Source organism: Trichomycterus rosablanca, chromosome 17 (assembly GCF_030014385.1).
Source record: "Trichomycterus rosablanca isolate fTriRos1 chromosome 17, fTriRos1.hap1, whole genome shotgun sequence".
Taxonomy (NCBI): domain Eukaryota; kingdom Metazoa; phylum Chordata; class Actinopteri; order Siluriformes; family Trichomycteridae; genus Trichomycterus; species Trichomycterus rosablanca.
In genome coordinates, this window is record NC_086004.1 from 7,856,704 (window position 1) to 7,876,801 (window position 20,098).

Here is a 20,098-nt window from a genome sequence, read left to right on the forward strand (position 1 = left end):
CAATCTCTTCCCTTCTGTTGATACCTATTGATGTTGTCCTTTTCCCCCACACCTTTCCTTGAATTGAATAATATTGCCTGGCATTATATTCTGTTTCCCATTCATTTTGCCATTTCAGTATAACTTCAGATTTAATTTTGGTTTTAGCTTCTCCCTTCCCTATTGGAATTTTAATTTCTATATTTCCTTTTCCTAGCGCTTTTTTTAGCTAATTTATCAGCCATTTCATTTCCTTTAATACCAACATGTGATGGAACCCAACAAAACTGAACTATTATTCCAAGGTTCTTTAAATTCAGTAAAATATGCCTAACCTCCATAATTAAATCCTCTCTTATTGATTTACCTGTTTCAAAGCTCATTAAAACTGCTAGTGAGTCACTACATATAACTGATCTAATTGGTTTGATTTCTTCGATCCACCTCAGAGCGGTTATTATTCCAATCATTTCTATTGAGTAAATTGATAAAAAATTGCTTACTCTGTATCCATACTTTTTCTTAAAATTTGGACTTTGTCGGTTTCGAGTCGGATAACTTCAGTCAGGAGCGTTCACTGAATACGGAAACAGTTCCATTATTAAAACTCACTCATTATAGTTGGTTGCTTGGTTACGTGAATCGCGTGAGAATAGCAAGAAAGGCCGCATTACCATAACCACCAGAACTGCAGTGCATCTCACGCACAGGGTAACATAAGGGTGTGTTTAATTCCAGTGAGTGAGAACCAACCACCGGCCGTGCAGGAGTATCAGCCTGAGCTGGTCTTCAGTAATCTGTATATATAACCAGACGTTAAATCTGCACATCTGCATTGTTATCTGTTCACTGTGTGACAGAGAGAGTAGATAACATCTGCTAGCTCCTCTCACGCTAGATCTTTAGAATACCTGAGATCATTCTTCAGAAGTTTTCCAACCTGCAGCACTGACTGCACATCTCACCTGGAACCACAGCAATGGGTGAGATATGTTTAATACTGTAAATAACAATGCTGTGATTTACTGTTTTATTTAAATAAGTCTACAAAAGTGTATTTATGTGCAGTATGCCTAGTATATTGGTATGGCAGTTTTTAGGGCCACATACCTTCTAAATGCTTTTTAGAATTCTGCTTTGTAAAAACAGTTTATGTATTATGGCTGTGTGATATATTTATATGTGTTATCTTAGTCATTGTGTATGAAACATGCTGATTTTTAGCTAATGTGTTATCTCTTTTTTTTTTTTTTTTATCAACAAAACATGGACTTTGACCAGTGGTATCCAATCTTTTGCATAAAAGAAACTGTATGCCATCTGACGGTAGAAATGTGCCTACCTGTACAGATTTGGCTTTGCTAGAAAAAGTGCTGCAGGTCTAACATCAACTGTACATTATTATTTTTCTGAAAGAATACTTTTTTTTATGGAAGGGGCATGGGTAGCACTGTCGCCTCACAGCAAGAAGGTCCTGGTTTTGATCCCCAGGTGGAGCGGTCTGGGTCCTTTCTGTGTGGAGTTTGCATGTGTCTGCATGGGCTTCCTCCAGGGGCTCCGGTTTCCTCCTACAGTCCAAAAAAACATACAGGTTAGGTGAATTGGAGATACTAAATTGTCCATGACTGTGTTTGACATTAAACTTGTAAACTGATAACTCTTGTGTAATGAATAACTCCCGTTTTTGTCATAAATGTAACTAAAGTGTGTAAAACATAACATTAAAATCCTAATAAATATATATTATATGGAAGAGAAATGATAATGCAATACAGGAGAACAGGAATATTAATTAACACAGGTCTCATGATCAGAAGTTGTAAGTAAGACACACCAGAGGCCCTGGAAATCCCACTAAAATAATGTATACACATTTTTATTTTGTCTTTTTTAAATGTTTTTGCTAGTTTCATGAGAAACTACACATCCCTTTTTGTCATAAATTAATAGGATGTTTATGATAATAATTAAAAGGTTTGTGAAAATAGAATGTTTGCCAATGTTTGTGTAATATTGTGTTTAAGGATTTGAAGTTATTCAGTGTGACAAATATGCAATAACAGACAATCAGGAGGGGGCAGTTTTTTCCCTTTCACAGCTCTGTAAGTGTGTTTAGATTAATGTTTCTGTGTTGCAGCGGATAAGACTGTGCTGATTGTGTACGCTCATCAGAGTCCACGTTCATTTAACTCTGCACTCAAGGATGTGGCTGTTAAGGCTTTGACTGAGCAAGGCTGTAAGGTTATCGTGTCTGACCTTTATGCCATGAACTTCCGTGCCTCAGCTACCGCCGCAGATATCAAAGGTTTGAAAATGCCTGTTATTTTTGTTAATACATACAGTGTATCACAAAAGTGAGTACACCCCTCACATTTCTGCAGATATTTAAGTATATCTTTTCATGGGACAACACTGACAAAATGACACTTTGACACAATGAAAAGTAGTCTGTGTGCAGCTTATATAACAGTGTAAATTTATTCTTCCCTCAAAATAACTCAATATACAGCCATTAATGTCTAAACCACCGGCAACAAAAGTGAGTACACCCCTTAGTAAAAAGTCCTGAAGTGTCAATATTTTGTGTGGCCACCATTATTTCCCAGAACTGCCTTAACTCTCCTGGGCATGGAGTTTACCAGAGCTTCACAGGTTGCCACTGGAATGCTTTTCCACTCCTCCATGACGACATCACGGAGCTGGCAGATATTCGAGACTTTGCGCTCCTCCACCTTCCGCTTGAGGATGCCCCAAAGATGTTCTATTGGGTTTAGGTCTGGAAACATGCTTGGCCAGTCCATCACCTTTACCCTCAGCCTCTTCAATAAAGCAGTGGTCATCTTAGAGGTGTGTTTGGGGTCATTATCATGCTGGAACACTGCCCTGCGACCCAGTTTCCGGAGGGAGGGGATCATGCTCTGCTTCAGTATTTCACAGTACATATTGGAGTTCATGTGTCCCTCAATGAAATGTAACTCCCCAACACCTGCTGCACTCATGCAGCCCCAGACCATGGCATTCCCACCACCATGCTTGACTGTAGGCATGACACACTTATCTTTGTACTCCTCACCTGATTGCCGCCACTCATGCTTGAGACCATCTGAACCAAACAAATTAATCTTGGTCTCATCAGACCATAGGACATGGTTCCAGTAATCCATGTCCTTTGTTGACATGTCTTCAGCAAACTGTTTGCGGGCTTTCTTGTGTAAAGACTTCAGAAAAGGCTTCCTTCTGGGGTGACAGCAATGCAGACCAATTTGATGTAGTGTGCGGCGTATGGTCTGAGCACTGCCAGGCTGACCCCCCACCTTTTCAATCTCTGCAGCAATGCTGACAGCACTCCTGCGCCTATCTTTCCAAGACAGCAGTTGGATGTGACGCTGAGCACGTGCACTCAGCTTCTTTGGACGACCAACGCGAGGTCTGTTCTGAGTGGACCCTGCTCTTTTAAAACGCTGGATGATCTTGGCCACTGTGCTGCAGCTCAGTTTCAGGGTGTTGGCAATCTTCTTGTAGCCTTGGCCATCTTCATGTAGCGCAACAATTCGTCTTTTAAGATCCTCAGAGAGTTCTTTGCCATGAGGTGCCATGTTGGAACTTTCAGTGACCAGTATGAGAGAGTGTGAGAGCTGTACTACTAAATTGAACACACCTGCTCCCTATGCACACCTGAGACCTAGTAACACTAACAAATCACATGACATTTTGGAGGGAAAATGACAAGCAGTGCTCAATTTGGACATTTAGGGGTGTAGTCTCTTAGGGGTGTACTCACTTTTGTTGCCGGTGGTTTAGACATTAATGGCTGTATATTGAGTTATTTTGAGGGAAGAATAAATTTACACTGTTATATAAGCTGCACACAGACTACTTTTCATTGTGTCAAAGTGTCATTTTGTCAGTGTTGTCCCATGAAAAGATATACTTAAATATCTGCAGAAATGTGAGGGGTGTACTCACTTTTGTGATACACTGTACATAAACATACACTGTAAATGCCAAAGATATATAGGCGCACCCCATGTAATTGTTGAATACATGTGTTTTGGCCGTACTCATTGTAAACAGGTGTAAAAAAAAATACTATATATATATATATATATATATATATATATATATATATATATATATATATATACAGTGTATCACAAAAGTGAGTACACCCCTCACATTTCTGCAGATATTTAAGTATATCTTTTCATGGAACAACACTGACAAAATGACACTTTGACACAATGAAAAGTAGTCTGTGTGCAGCTTATATAACAGTGTAAATTTATTCTTCCCTCAAAATAACTCAATATACAGCCATTAATGTCTAAACCACCGGCAACAAAAGTGAGTACACCCCTAAGAGACTACACCCCTAAATGTCCAAATTGAGCACTGCTTGTCATTTTCCCTCCAAAATGTCATGTGATTTGTTAGTGTTACTAGGTCTCAGGTGTGCATAGGGAGCAGGTGTGTTCAATTTAGTAGTACAGCTCTCACACTCTCTCATACTGGTCACTGAAAGTTCCAACATGGCACCTCATGGCAAAGAACTCTCTGAGGATCTTAAAAGACGAATTGTTGCGCTACATGAAGATGGCCAAGGCTACAAGAAGATTGCCAACACCCTGAAACTGAGCTGCAGCACAGTGGCCAAGATCATCCAGCGTTTTAAAAGAGCAGGGTCCACTCAGAACAGACCTCGCGTTGGTCGTCCAAAGAAGCTGAGTGCACGTGCTCAGCGTCACATCCAACTGCTGTCTTTGAAAGATAGGTGCAGGAGTGCTGTCAGCATTGCTGCAGAGATTGAAAAGGTGGGGGGTCAGCCTGTCAGTGCTCAGACCATACGCCGCACACTACATCAAATTAGTCTGCATGGCTGTCACCCCAGAAGGAAGCCTCTTCTGAAGTCTCTACACAAGAAAGCCCGCAAACAGTTTGCTGAAGACATGTCAACAAAGGACATGGATTACTGGAACCATGTCCTATGGTCTGATGAGACCAAGATTAATTTATTTGGTTCAGATGGTCTCAAGCATGTGTGGCGGCAATCAGGTGAGAAGTACAAAGATAAGTGTGTCATGCCTACAGTCAAGCATGGTGGTGGGAATGCCATGGTCTGGGGCTGCATGAGTGCAGCAGGTGTTGGGGAGTTACATTTCATTGAGGGACACATGAACTCCAATATGTACTGTGAAATACTGAAGCAGAGCATGATCCCCTCCCTCCGGAAACTGGGTCGCAGGGCAGTGTTCCAGCATGATAATGACCCCAAACACACCTCTAAGACGACCACTGCTTTATTGAAGAGGCTGAGGGTAAAGGTGATGGACTGGCCAAGCATGTCTCCAGACCTAAACCCAATAGAACATCTTTGGGGCATCCTCAAGCGGAAGGTGGAGGAGCGCAAAGTCTCGAATATCCGCCAGCTCCGTGATGTCGTCATGGAGGAGTGGAAAAGCATTCCAGTGGCAACCTGTGAAGCTCTGGTAAACTCCATGCCCAGGAGAGTTAAGGCAGTTCTGGGAAATAATGGTGGCCACACAAAATATTGACACTTCAGGAACTTTCACTAAGGGGTGTACTCACTTTTGTTGCCAGTGGTTTAGACATTAATGGCTGTATATTGAGTTATTTTGAGGGAAGAATAAATTTACACTGTTATATAAGCTGCACACAGACTACTTTTCATTGTGTCAAAGTGTCATTTTGTCAGTGTTGTTCCATGAAAAGATATACTTAAATATCTGCAGAAATGTGAGGGGTGTACTCACTTTTGTGATACACTGTATATATACAGTGTATCACAAAAGTGAGTACACCCCTCACATTTCTGCAAATATTTCATTATATATTTTCATGGGACAACACTATAGACATGAAACTTGGATATAACTTAGAGTAGTCAGTGTACAGCTTGTATAGCAGTGTAGATTTACTGTCTTCTGAAAATAACTCAACACACAGCCATTAATGTCTAAATAGCTGGCAACATAAGTGAGTACACCCCACAGTGAACATGTCCAAATTGTGCCCAAATGTGTCGTTGTCCCTCCCTGGTGTCATGTGTCAAGGTCCCAGGTGTAAATGGGGAGCAGGGCTGTTAAATTTGGTGTTTTGGGTACAATTCTCTCATACTGGCCACTGGATATTCAACATGGCACCTCATGGCAAAGAACTCTCTGAGGATGTGAGAAATAGAATTGTTGCTCTCCACAAAGATGGCCTGGGCTATAAGAAGATTGCTAACACCCTGAAACTGAGCTACAGCATGGTGGCCAAGGTCATACAGCGGTTTTCCAGGACAGGTTCCACTCGGAACAGGCTTCGCCAGGGTCGACCAAAGAAGTTGAGTCCACGTGTTCGGCGTCATATCCAGAGGTTGGCTTTAAAAAATAGACACATGAGTGCTGCCAGCATTGCTGCAGAGGTTGAAGACGTGGGAGGTCAGCCTGTCAGTGCTCAGACCATACGCCGCACACTGCATCAACTCGGTCTGCATGGTCGTCATCCCAGAAGGAAGCTGACGCACAAGAAAGCCCGCAAACAGTTTGCTGAAGACAAGCAGTCCAAGAACATGGATTACTGGAATGCCCTGTGGTCTGACGAGACCAAGATAAACTTGTTTGGCTCAGATGGTGTCCAGCATGTGTGGCGGCGCCCTGGTGAGAAGTACCAAGACAACTGTATCTTGCCTACAGTCAAGCATGGTGGTGGTAGCACCATGGTCTTGGGCTGCATGAGTGTTGCTGGCACTGGGGAGCTGCAGTTCATCGAGGGAAACATGAATTCCAACATGTACTGTGACATTCTGAAACAGAGCATGATCCCCTCCCTTCGAAAACTGGGCCTCATGGCAGTTTTCCAACAGGATAATGACCCCAAACACAACCTCCAAGATGACAACTGCCTTGCTGAGGAAGCTGAAGGTAAAGGTGATGGACTAAACCCAATTGAGCACCTGTGGTGCATCCTCAAGTGGAAGGTGGAGGAGTTCAAGGTGTCTAACATCCACCAGCTCCGTGATGTCATCATGGAGGAGTGGAAGAGGATTCCAGTAGCGACCTGTGCAGCTCTGGTGAATTCCATGCCCAGGAGGGTTAAGGCAGTGCTGGATAATAATGGTGGTCACACAAAATATTGACACTTTGGGCACAATTTGGACATGTTCACTGTGGGGTGTACTCACTTATGTTGCCAGCCATTTAGACATTAATGGCTGTGTGTTGAGTTATTTTCAGAAGACAGTAAATCTACACTGCTATACAAGTTGTACACTGACTACTCTAAGTTATATCCAAGTTTTATTTCTATAGTGTTGTCCCATGAAAAGATATAATAAAATATTTGCAGAAATGTGAGGGGTGTACTCACTTTTGTGATACACTGTATATAAATGACATGCTTTTTGCTTGGTTGTGGTCAAGGCTCTGTTCAGGCCACTGGAGTTCCCACACACCAAATTTGTCAAAACATGTCTTTATGGGTCTTGCAATGTGCCTTTGCTGAACTGTTGCCACAGGGTCTAGCTGTTAAATACTCTTAATTAGGAGGGGAGTCATTTAGTGTATATTAGCAATTCCTAAAAGGTTTGAAAATCCAGGTGTTTTTTTCCAAATATTAGAGAAGCAGTGATGTTTCTCTGACCATAGTGCCCATGCTGACCCCTGTCCTCTGCCAAAAGCACCTAAAATTGGCACATGAGCATCAGAACTGGACCAGGGAGCAATGAAAGAAAGTAGATTTGTCTGATAATCTTTTATATTACATCATGTGGACAGCCATGTGCATTTATGCCGCCCACCTGAGAAAGATGTGGCACCAGGGAAACTGGAAAAACAAACTGTTCAGGAATGAAACATGACAAAGATCGTGAGGTGTTGACTTGTATCTACATCAGATGAAGTATCTGTGGAATGTGCTTGACAAACAAGTTTGATCTATCAAGGATTTGTGATTGGTGTATAATTGTATAACAACAAAACATTCCTTTGTTTAAAAAAAACATAACCAATAATATGTTCGTCAGCACTTTTAAATGCAAAAGCAGCATTGTAAAACCTGCTGATTAATTACAGTAATGTTATATAATCCATTATTCTTAAACCAAAGGCGAACCAACGATCATATTATAAGTGTCACATGCACACCTGTTGCAGGAGACTTAAAAAATCCAGATCACTTCATCTACAATGAGGAAGCCATGAATGCCTGGAAAGAGGACAGATTGAGTGATGATATTAAAGAAGAGCAGCGTAAACTGACAGAAGCTGATTTTATAATCTTCCAGGTCAGAGTTCTTCCTTTAAAACTCTTCTCTTTCTTGTTTACTCTTAATATTTCATTCATGCTCATTCACTCGTGTACTAGTCTTTTTAATTTATATGATTTGCATATTTCTTGCAGTTCCCACTTTACTGGTTCAGCGCTCCTGCTATAGTGAAGGGCTGGATTGATCGAGTGCTGACTCAGGGATTTGCTTTTTCTATGCAGAGCCTCTATGATAATGGAGTATTCAAGGTCTGAAATAATTAGTATTTAGGTTGTTGATAGGTGCATGTCAATCTGCAAACCTAATTATCACTTCTCGATTAGTCTATGGAATCATTGAACATTTTGCACACCTTATGGATATAATTGCCATTTTTACCCATCAAGCTACACTTAGTCACCCGTAACGATAAAGTAAAAACATGTCTAGACAAGCATAAATTGTGGTCCTTATAGAGCTGGGTGTGTGACATACAAAATGTAATGTCTAATCAATTCAAATTTCTACAAGTACAGATTCCAGTTGAGTTCTAGACCCATCACAAGGATTATTAAAGCAAACAGAAAACAGGGTGCACCTGACCACAATTTGGAGTGCCACAGCAAAGGGTCTGAATAGTTTTATAAATAAGAGATTCATTATTATGGGTGATTAAGTGGGTAAAAATGGCATTTATAGTCATTACAAATTAAGTCTAAATACAGTTAAATCCACAAAAGGGGAAAGAGGTTGGAATTGTTTTTTATTTTTTTATTTTACTGTCCATGTAGTGTACAATTGGTTCAAAGAGCAGATTTTAAATTTTAAAACCATTTTAAATTAATATCTGAGAAGCAGTCTGATATGGCCATTTGTATAAGCTTATGTATAGATGAACTTGCTTTTAAAATGTTATTCTCCATTCTTTAGAACAAAAAGGCTATGCTGTCATTTACCACTGGAGGAATGGAGTCTATGTACTTAACTGATGGCATTCATGGTGACATTAATGTTGCACTCTGGCCTTTACAGGTAGAATATATAAAGTGGTGGAAAAACAGACAATAAATGAACCAAGCTTTTAATATTGCTCGTGTTATCAGAAACACTAACAAATGTTTTTTTTCCACACACAGAATGGAGTCCTGCGCTTCTGTGGTTTTCAGGTCTTGGCCCCACAGATCTTTTGGAGTCCTGGATTCTCTCCACCTAATGTGAGAGCAACCATGCTGGAGGAATGGCAGAAGAGGCTGGGTGGGCTGTTGGATGAAAAGCCCTTGTCCTTTGCTCCGACTGAGCTTTTTGACCTCAGTTTTCAGACAGGGTTTCGACTCCGCCCTGAGGTAAAGGAGGCATACGCCTCTAAACCATATGGCCTCACCACAGCACATCACCTGGGTAAACCGCTTCCTCCAAACAACCAGACCAAGGCTCAGGAGCCATAAAGCCCTATTAAAATTAGGCCCAAAGATATGTGAGTAAAGTGATTTGTGAAGGATGCACACACATGTACTGGAATGTAAAACACTAAATGTTAATTAACAAATATTTTGATCCAACCTATATGTTAAATTATGTTTTAAATTTACCCATTAATCTACCTCTTTGTAGGTTTGTTAATACAAAACTTGAAAATACTATGCAATGACTACTATCACATTAAACTATTAATAGATTAATTGGTTTTGTTTGTGTCTGTCCATTGCTTCACATCACATCATGTACTTAATGAATTCCATCCTGTAAAAATGTGTATGTACACATTTAAAAGGTGTTAAGCACAAGTTTTCCTTATTTTAAAACTAAAAATGAAGATTTATTTTGTTGTCTAAGGAACGAGTCAAAAAGTGTAATTGTAGACTAGCTATGGATTTAAAGCTATGAAATATACCACAATGAAGCAACGTCTCTCACTTGTCATTATCATTTCTGCATTATTAATGATGGTAGCATTTTTATTACGTTTTTGAAAGTTATAATTGTTAAAACTAATAATTATTTTGATAATTGTTGGTTATACATTAGACAGTTATAATATACATAAAATAAAGACTATTTTGGAGTGCCATGAACAAGTAAATTCTTTATAGTGGTAATGTGACTAAAACGATTGGGTACCACTGCACTACAGTGATATTTGCATTTTGTTCGGGTTTGGCTATGTCTCCAATTTAAAAACTTCTTCTTCAGTACCTTCTTTACCCTGTTACGGTTATTACATATTACATAATATGTTTGTGATGTGTAAGTAAAAATAAAGGGGGAAAGAAAGAGAAGAAAAAAATTGTATGTTATTACAATATTAATTTTAGGTGCAAAACTTCTGATGTGTGCATGTGACACAGCAGGGACTGGCAGAACATTTCAAAAAGTATCATGGAAGAATACAGAATATTGTCTGCAACATGTTCTGTTAAAAATCATAATCATTATAATCATACAATATATTTAATATATTCATATATATTTTAATAGTCAAGTATTTTAATATTTAATATTTTTAATTTTTTTTAAACCAATATTTACAAATTAATAGATAATATTTTAAATAGTAAATTATTAAATACTAATATTTAAAAAAAAAATTTCATTACACCATATTACCAGAATAAAAAAACTATGAACTAATTTTAGACTTTTACAAAAAAGCTAAATGAAATCTTTAATACAGTACATATTAAGCACAATTAGTGCTTTAATATGTAAGAATTTAAAGCACCACGAGTCAACTAACAGTTAACTCCCAAGGTTTTGGAATCCAACCAATTTTTGATCACAATCTTACATATTAAAGCACTAATTGTCAGATAGCACGACCAGAACTTACCAGTAGATCTGAGTTTGTAACTATCTGATTTATCTATTGCTTCTGTTGTGTTGCCTGCTCCTGCATATCTCGATATACAGAAGTGAGAATTGAGGATTAGTAGTTGTGTTCATTGTCCAGCAGGTGGCAGGATAGAACTGGAAGTCAACCGATTCGAATCTGAATCTTTTTTGCTTCAAATGAGTTTATTTCAAAAGCTTCGTTTTGTACATTGTGTACTGTGCATATCTATTATCAACCCTTTCCTTTCTAAATCAGACTAAAGAAGAAAGGAAGACTTTAATATTAGATATCATTGGATTGTTCAGCTCAAAATAACCTAAAATCCAGTCTTCATGTTGTTGGCGTGGTTAAATCAGGCTAAAAGTAACATTAAAAATTTCCTGTTCTGATCTGAACATCTGGAGAACATGCAGACAGTATTAAAAAGTGAAGTTTGTGCCAGCAACAAAAAGTTCAACAAAAGTATGTATTTTAATTCACACAGAAAAAGACCAACACAAACGGTTTCTTATAAGCTGTGTACTGCGCATGCGCACAGGTGCTTCAGCGTAACCCCCAGTGCAGTTTTTTACGTTAACGTGTAGAGCTGATATAAGCTATCTTGTCAGTAATGTAAATGTAGATGGTGTTCAACTGTTATTAAACTCTCAGCTACACAGAAGTGGAAGTTGTTCCTGTGTTTTCATCTTGGAGCCTTGGAGATAGGTTTCTACTGTCTCGCTTGTTATTTCACCTGTCCTTCACGTTACAAACTGCAGAAATTATTAAAAATACCTCGCCCTTAACATGTATATTTAAATTTTTGATCTCAACTGTGTTAACTAATATAAACAGATGTTTTCAAAGTGGTAGTTTATGCATACTCAGTACGACTGACTGTTCGAATGAATCGGTTCGTTCAAGTGAACCGAGCTTCCAGCGCGCGTGTACGTGCTTACGTCAAAAAAACGTGCACACGGAATTCAGCGTAACCGGCGCTCGCCTGCGCCAACAGCGCGTCATTTGTTCCAACGCAATCCTGACCATCCGCTCACTTCCCTCACTCACTCACTCACTGCAACTAGCAGCCTGTCCCGTTATTTTTGGTCCCTACCCACCGGAAGTTTATTCCAGCACCACTGAGAACCGGACCATGCATTAACAAAGACTGAATGCTGCTTTATTTATTCAGCCAATCAACCGAACGCTGTGCGGTATGTGAGGCTACATTACAAACCATGTAGCTACATGGTCAATTCTACCGTATTTACATTGTGTTTTATTTCTCATACTGCTACATTGTCAGTGCATGTCACCCCAGATCATTTCATAAGATTAAATTAATTATCATTTCTTTTCTGATTTGTGTTTTTTTATTTTTTTAGACGGTATAAAATGTGTTCATTAATGAGTGGGGAAACGATTGCCATGTATTTACAATTTACACAACTACTAAGTCATTTCTAGCATGCCTAGGAGGTTTACCAACTTTGGGGCTTTTGACGTAATTTATTTATTTTCAATAACAGTTTATACTGATCACAAAGCACACATCAGGTATACACCCTGCACATATTTCTGATCAACGACAGGGCAACATATCACCCGTTTACTCCCCAGTTTCTGTTTAAAATGTACAGACTTGCTGGTAAGGTCCAGGTACCAGATATCACAGGACTCCTTCAGGTGTCTTGTGGAGTCCATGTGACAGAGAGTTAGAGCTGTTTTGACAGCAAATTAGACAGGTGGTCCTTATGTATTTGCTCATCAGTGTTTATGTAGATATATAGTTTAGTCAAATCCAAATTAATTCTTGACAGGCCTATGAGTATTTTTATATGTGTATGTATTTTATATGTGTACGTACGGGGCAAGCTGTAGCCTAGTGGTTAAGGTACTGGACTAGTAATCAAAAGGACGCTGGTTCAAGCCCCACCACCGCCAGGTTGCTGCTGTTGGGCCCTTGAGCAAGGCCCTTAACCCTCAATTGCTCAGACTGTATACTCTAACTGTAATGTAAGTCGCTTTGGATAAAAGCGTCTGCTAAATGCCGAAAATGTAAATGTAATGTATTTGCGTGGCACAGTGGCTCAGTGAGTAGCACTGTTGTGTCTGGGTCCTTTCTGTGTGGAGTTTGCATGTTCTCCTCATGTTTGTGTGGGTTTCCTCCGGGTTCTTCGGTTTCCTCCCACAGTCCAAAGACATGCAAGTGAGGGGAGTTGGAGATACAAAATTGTCTGTTTTTTGACATTAAACTTGTGAACTGATGAACCTTGTGTAACAAATAACTACCGTTTCTGTCATGAATGTAACCAAAGTGTAAAACATGATGTTAAAATCCTAATAAATAAACAATAAATACATTAACAAGCTTGGTTATGAGGACTTTTAAATTGATTGTCTGCACAATTTTGAAACAGAAGTCAGGAAATATGCCACAACAGTATGAACAATGCTGAATACTGAGAAAAATTAACTATGGCCTTTTAAAGTAACATGTTTTTTTTATTATTATTTTGGCTCAGATGTGCATCGTGGCTTGAGTGAGGATCACTTGCTGTGATGGTGCTGGATTTGGGTGAGAACTGTGTGAAGAGGGCTGATGAGGATAATATGGAGGCCACCAGCACAGATGTTCAAGAGAAAGAGCCTGATTCAGAGAAACCCAAACCTAGCCCCACCCGAGTAAAAACCAGCAATGTCACCCAGAAAGACAGGGTGCAACACAACGGGCCCTGCAGCACACAAGTGGAGAAAAGGGTGAAGGAAGCAGAAGGAGGGAGCACTGGAAGAACCAAGCAATTTGAGGGACAAAGAAGGCCCCTTAGTTTAGAAATCAAACCCCAGCGACCTAAGGCCAATCCTCAGTCTGAAAGAAAGGTGGTGCAGCCTCCATGGCGTTATGGTGCTCCATCTCCCCCCATACGAAGCCTCACAAGCCCAAGCATGGGACCCAGAGGCTTCATGCGGCGTAGTGAAAGCACTTGTACTGTAAACTCCATGACACCCCTTAGAGCTGCCAGGGGAAGAATGCGACCAGCTACGTCTTTGCCACACATTAACAGGGGCATTGGTGCTGCGCCACTGCCTACGCCTTCGACACCACGTGGGCCCTGTTTACTAGTGGCGCTGCGACCCATAAATCTTGAGCAGGAGCGTCAGACCTTTTTCCAGTCGGATTATAAATATGAGCCTCAGTTTGAGTATGCATCACCAGAGCCCATTAGTGTCCTGGAGAAGTATATCGAAGGATCTGGTCTTTTTCTTTCCCAGGTATGTGGACGAGATTGTTGCACGGAAAAATGAAATGAAATTGGTCAGGGTCCAATCCGTTTCAGGGCTTCTTTGGCCCCCCCAGACATAGCCAATCATGTCTGTGTCTGCTTTGCAATAAAACTAATATCTGTGATTTGTAAATTTGTAGATTTAAAATGTGATGCCTGCAACATAGCATTTCTATGATGCACTATATATTTTTAATAGGAGACAGATCTAGACTGCAGGCAGACTGGTCAAGCAGATGCACTCTTTGTCTATGAAGCCACACTGTTGTAACACATGAATATTGAGGACAACTTTCACTGATAACAGACTGGATAATCCTTTTTGTCTTTGGCAACGAGAACTTAACATCCATTTGTTTTCCAAAAACAACTGAGATGAGGCTGGCTTACTAAACATTTCTTTAAGGGCTCTGCAACAGCTTATCAAAAAAGTCACACAAAATCCTGAAAAATGCATTTAAAGAACTGCAAATAATTCTAGCCTCTAGTGTTCCCTGAAGGAAACCACTGCTAACCAACATAAACTTAAGTACTCATGCATTAATGAACCTTTAAAATGTAGTGTGAATGTTAGGTATTGCAACCCCCAACACTGACAAAAATCTTTTCCCAGGCAGTTGGTATCATGGAGTGTGTCCTGAGGAAGTTTGGAACTTATGAGAATTTTGAGGAAGTCACAGGAGGAAGTGTGCTACCCAAGAGTCGAGTGTGGGCAACTGCACGGAAGTACTTGCAGAAAGAGGGCTGTGTGGGTGAGGTGTGTTTTTCTTTTTCTTTTATTTATGCTTAATTGATTATCCACAAGTTTGTTATTCAGAAGTACTAAAAATAAATTTAAAAATGTGAAAATTGATTAAAAAAAACAACTGATTTGTTAAAAATAGGTAATGTTTTTTTTTTTATTATTGGTTCATTAATAATAATGTTGTACATTGGTTACAATATTTGACTTTTGCTGATAAAGGCTAATAACCATGACGATTACTGACTGCTCTTGCCAGGTGGTGGTGACTCTCTCTGAAGAGCTTCTGTCCCAGGCAGTGATGATGGTGGAGGGTTGTAGACCGACTCTTACAATCAACCTGTCTGGAGCAAGGCAACACTGGCTAGAAGGAATGTTTAGACATGAAATCGGTATGATTGGAAACATTTTTATTTAAACTACTTCATCATCACATGCAGTATGGTGGCAAAAAGTGGATGTGGTTACAGTCAGGATTTTTAGGTCAAGTTGTTCTGCATGAGACATGTCAAATTTTGTATGGTCATCACTTTCTGCACAGAGGACATGAGTGTGTAATGCCTTGAGATGGGCTATTGTTCTTTCCAGGGTGTGTTACTTCCTTACGGCCAGTGTTTCAGAAATGGGACCCACAGTGTTTCAGGCTCTGGTCCCACAGTGACACTAATCAAAAAGAAAGTCTCTGTTTATTGTAAAAACTCTGATATCTTGCACTGTGCTTACAGATCTGTTCTTGTTTGCACTTTCAGGTACACATTACTTACGCGGTGTAAATAACAGCATGCAGCCATGGGCCTCTGCTGTTGGAAGGAAGAAGTTTGGACTAAAGCCAGCCAACCCTACAGAGGAAGGACTAGCCAGCATTCACAGTGTGCTGTTACGGAAGCAGCCGTTCTTGTGGAGAGCTGCTCTCCTGTACTATACTGTGTACCATGCTGCTAACATGAGCTTTAGCAAACTGTTCAGCCATATTGCTCGCTTCGTCAAGGACCCCGCTGTACGCTGGGAATACTGCCTACGTGCCAAACGGGGACAAACAGATACCTCAAAACCAGGTAGAGGTAGAAACACTTTGTTGGGTAACATTGCAGCATTATTGCCTCATGCCTTATAAGTAAGTCCAGTGTGGTATTACTGTCCTCACTATCAATCAGATAGCCATTGCAGACCATAGTCAGTCTCAGAAATATATGTGATTATGTGACCAAAGGTGTTAATGCTCCAGTTAATGCTGAAGTTTAAAAAGGTCTCTGAAGACCTCCGGCCCTTTCCCCTCTAATTTGGTAGCTGTCATTCAGTACCAGTGATGCAACTAGTGAGTGACCATTGGCAACTCACTAGAGAATGAGGTAGATAATTTTCAGATTCATAAATAAATGGAAGTGGTTATCCCTGCCTTCAGCTAAATTCCACTGTAATTGTAGGGATGTATTTATAGTTTGGTCCAACTGAAAAAGCCTAATAAAACATAAAGAAAATACTCAATGCCTTTTATGCTTTGGTGCATGCAGAGCACCCCCAATTCCCACAAAAAAATAAATAAGACACAAAATGAAACAAAATTTCTAACAATTTTATTGACATTTGGTGGTTACCAGTTTCACTGTAGAGTGAATGTTTAGAACTTGATTATTAGTATTCTGAATCTTCTGTACAAAGTGATTTTAACTCATTACAGCTTATTAAACTACTCAGCAGGTGTTCAAGCAAGTGTCTAATTTAGTTTCCTGTGACAGTCTCGAATGGGGGTGGGGGGCTGCAGCAGCAGGAGAGGTTTTGATCAGAAGAAAGTGGATACGATGAAAAAAAAAGAAGTAAAATCAATAAATTATATTAAAAAAAAATGAACAGTAGATATTGTAATGAAACCCTGTAGACTGCTGCATAAGACTGTATGATGCTTATCATTCCATTGTCATGTCCTAATGTTGTTCTTATTTTGTCCTATAGGCTGTTTTAGTAAAGACCAGGTTTACCTCGATGGGATTCTGCGGATTTTACGGCACAGAAGAAACATTGATTTCAAGATGTTAGCCTCATTAGGAAAGGTAACTCATTAAAAAAAGACCTAAGTGACACACTGTCCACTAAACACAAATGTACTTGAGCAGCCAAGATGTTTTTGGTATCTGAAATTTTGCACTGGTAAAATGGAAATCTTAACCAAAACCAAAGCTTGCTTTCACCCTGTTCTTCAATGGTCAGGACCACCACAGAGTAGGTATTATTTAGGTGGTGGATGATTCTCAGCACTGCAGTGACAATGACATGGTGGTGGTGTGTTAGTGTGTGTTGTGCTGATATGAGTGGATCAGACACAGCAGCACTGCTGGAGTTTTTAAATACCGTGTCCACGCACTGTCCACTCTATAAGACACTCCTACCTAGTTGGTCCACCTTGTAGATGTAAAGTCGGAGATGATTGCTCATCTATTGCTGCTGTTTGAGTTGGTCATCTTCTAGACCTTCATCAATGGTCATAAGAGGCTGCCCATGGGGCGCTGTTGGCTGGATATTTTAGGTTGGTGGACTATTCTCAGTCCAGCAGTGACAGTGAGGTGTTTAAAAACTCCATCAGCATTGCTGTGTCTTATCCACTTATACCAGCACAACATACACTAACACACCACCACCATGTCATTGTCACTGCAGTGCTGAGAATGACCCACCACCCAAATAATACCTACTCTGTAGTGGTCCTGGGAGAGTCCTGACCATTAAAGAACAGCATGAAAGGGGGCTAACAAAGCATGCAGAGTATCAGATGGACTACTGTCAGTAACTGTAGAACTATATGGTAATTTATTTCTTTAACAAAAAAATGTGTGTATGACTGTAGGTATCTTATGAAGATGTAGAGAGGCTTCGTCATCATGCAGTTCTACAGGGCACTAGAATCCCTCACTTCATGCAAGACCAAGAGCGCTACTTGCAGCAGCTTGATCACATTGTTGTGACCAACGAACTGAATGATGCTGAGCTGCAAGAGCTTATTCCTTAAGTGTTCAGAAAGCTGGATGGGTTAAAGAACTGGTCGTACTTGAACATCCACTGAAATTTAGTTTTACAAAAAACTGAATAATAACATGTGTCCATCTTTTACACATGAGAATCATTAGCATTAGGAACAGATACATTTTTGAAAAATTTTAGTATGTGAACAACCATGTTGGCACAATGCTGTCAAATGACATGCTGAAACTGGGAATTGACGACATCAACATTTAAAAATCCTCTTGAAAATCTGGTCAGAAATGCTGTCAGGTTTGAGGCCTTATTCACTGCTATAGATAGCCATCTAGCAAACAGGAATTTACTTGACAGGATTTCTGAAAGTTTTTACTTTGGCTGATTTTTCCCCATTTTGCAAATTGGGCATGTTTAATATCCCAGTGTACGCTGCACAATGCCCTTGCTGGCCAAGGAGAGAATCTTACTGAGTCTCAGCAAGTTCTGAGATACTTTCATCACTCAAACCAGTGCCTAAACCCGACAGTATTAATTACCGTTGCAGCAGCAATGAGGCAAATCCCCGTCCGGCCTCTCCTGTCTCAGACGTGGCTAATTGTGTCTTTTAAGCTCTTGGACAGACCATTGGCAAACGTTAAGATTCAACTCGAGCAGTAGCCTGCGGTGCTGCTGGTGTGTATTTGAGAGTCTTTTTAATTTATCCAAAGGAACTTACAGTTGTGACTGAATACAGTGCAGAGGACAATTGAGGGTTAAGTTACAACTTGTCAGTGGTGGGGCTTGAACCAGTCATCTTGCAATCAACAGTTAAGTACCTTAACCACTGACCAAATCGATCATACTTATTCGTAATCTTTGCTGGCAATGCCAGTCAGCCAACTGACATCACATTAGCTAAACCGACATAATTTCTGACACGCCAATTCTAAGTGCTATGACACTTGGCATGTTTACAGTAGCAGAGAGAATTTTCTCTGTACCACATTATTTGTCATGTATTTAGGCCTACAGCAAAAAAAAAACTATATAAATCGTACCCTGATGAAGGATCTAAAAAATTTACTTTATAAAGGCTGTACTTGTAAGAATTTATTTGCTATAGTATTTTAACAAATGTTACTTAGTCAAAGCCAGATATATTCAAGCACTGTTTCACATTGATTTGTATATACACTCCTCTTCATTACAAATGCTTACTGCATTGTTGTGCCTGTAAGGCTGTTTTAGTACACTAGTGCTTTTTAAACCACTGTCAGTATTTATGCAAGTATTTATTTTTTATTTATTACCTCTTGTATTCAAAATGAAAACTGAATGTCATTGATTTTAGCTTTATAACTCCACTAGTGGAGTACATTGTCGTACGCCTTAGTTTTACAAAAGAATGCCAAGGATGTTCAAGACAACAAGCATCACACAGAACGTTTATCGGCCTAATGAACTGAAAACAAGTGTAATTGACTTTTAACTATAATTAAAGCCATTTTATGCAGCCATTAGTTATGGGTAAAATAAAAGGGCTGTTTTCAGAGCACCCTTGGTGGACTTCATGACCTATGTTAATGTAACTTGAGTACCCGTGTAGGCCCGTTACCACTGCACCCTCTGGTCTCTATGGCTGTACCAAACAGTCCATTACCTGTAGCTCCCTCACTAAAGGGAACATTATAGACTCAGGAAGAGATGTGGTGAGGTCATGTGGATGTGCCTTAGATGGGTTCTGAACTCATCTGTAGTGGTCATGTGTGTGTAAAATGCTTGAAATCACATATCCTACTTCACTAGTAATCACTGTCTGCTGCACCGCATGAATATTGCACAGTTTATGTCCTGAAAATATCCTGCAATTTTTCAGTTTATTTATTAAAATGCTTTTCTGAAAGTAGAGTTGACTGTTTCATTTAAAAGACTGAGTTAGGTGATACAGCTATGAACGTACAACTTGAATTTTGGCCCTATTACAATATACAGAGCTTTAAAAAAATGTTTTTTTTCTTTTATACTTGCATACTTCTTTACACTTCACTGTTTTATATTTGTAAACAAAATTTAATGTCAAAGACAAC

General features: G+C 39.7%; 2 protein-coding genes across 2 annotated transcripts; both read left to right on the plus strand.

The window, feature by feature from the left end:
- The first annotated feature begins 690 nt into the window (after window positions 1-690).
- nqo1 (NAD(P)H dehydrogenase, quinone 1) lies at window positions 691-9,906 on the plus strand. Its single transcript, XM_063012629.1, has 6 exons — window positions 691-962; window positions 2,117-2,284; window positions 8,136-8,266; window positions 8,383-8,496; window positions 9,158-9,259; window positions 9,364-9,906. The coding sequence occupies exons 1-6, from the start codon at window positions 959-961 to the stop codon at window positions 9,670-9,672; spliced, it is 828 nt and encodes a 275-aa protein (XP_062868699.1). The 5' UTR covers window positions 691-958; the 3' UTR covers window positions 9,673-9,906.
- Window positions 9,907-12,175: 2,269 nt separating this feature from the next.
- kiaa0895l lies at window positions 12,176-19,914 on the plus strand. The gene is made up of 7 exons (XM_063012604.1): window positions 12,176-12,250; window positions 13,562-14,309; window positions 14,934-15,077; window positions 15,322-15,454; window positions 15,812-16,117; window positions 17,013-17,110; window positions 17,902-19,914. Exons 2-7 carry the CDS (start codon window positions 13,599-13,601, stop codon window positions 18,061-18,063), a joined length of 1,554 nt encoding a protein of 517 aa, XP_062868674.1. The 5' UTR covers window positions 12,176-12,250; window positions 13,562-13,598; the 3' UTR covers window positions 18,064-19,914.
- Window positions 19,915-20,098: the final 184 nt, after the last annotated feature.

Bases quoted from the DNA above. Each gene is read 5' to 3' on its own strand.
- nqo1 (XM_063012629.1), top strand. The intron at 8,267-8,382 runs GTCAGAGTTCTT...TATTTCTTGCAG, and splicing joins CTGATTTTATAATCTTCCAG to TTCCCACTTTACTGGTTCAG. The intron at 9,260-9,363 runs GTAGAATATATA...TTCCACACACAG, and splicing joins TTGCACTCTGGCCTTTACAG to AATGGAGTCCTGCGCTTCTG.
- kiaa0895l (XM_063012604.1), top strand. From the start codon at position 13,599: ATGGTGCTGGATTTGGGTGAGAACTGTGTGAAGAGGGCTGATGAGGAT. The intron at 14,310-14,933 runs GTATGTGGACGA...ATCTTTTCCCAG, and splicing joins CTGGTCTTTTTCTTTCCCAG to GCAGTTGGTATCATGGAGTG. The intron at 16,118-17,012 runs GTAGAGGTAGAA...TTTGTCCTATAG, and splicing joins AACAGATACCTCAAAACCAG to GCTGTTTTAGTAAAGACCAG.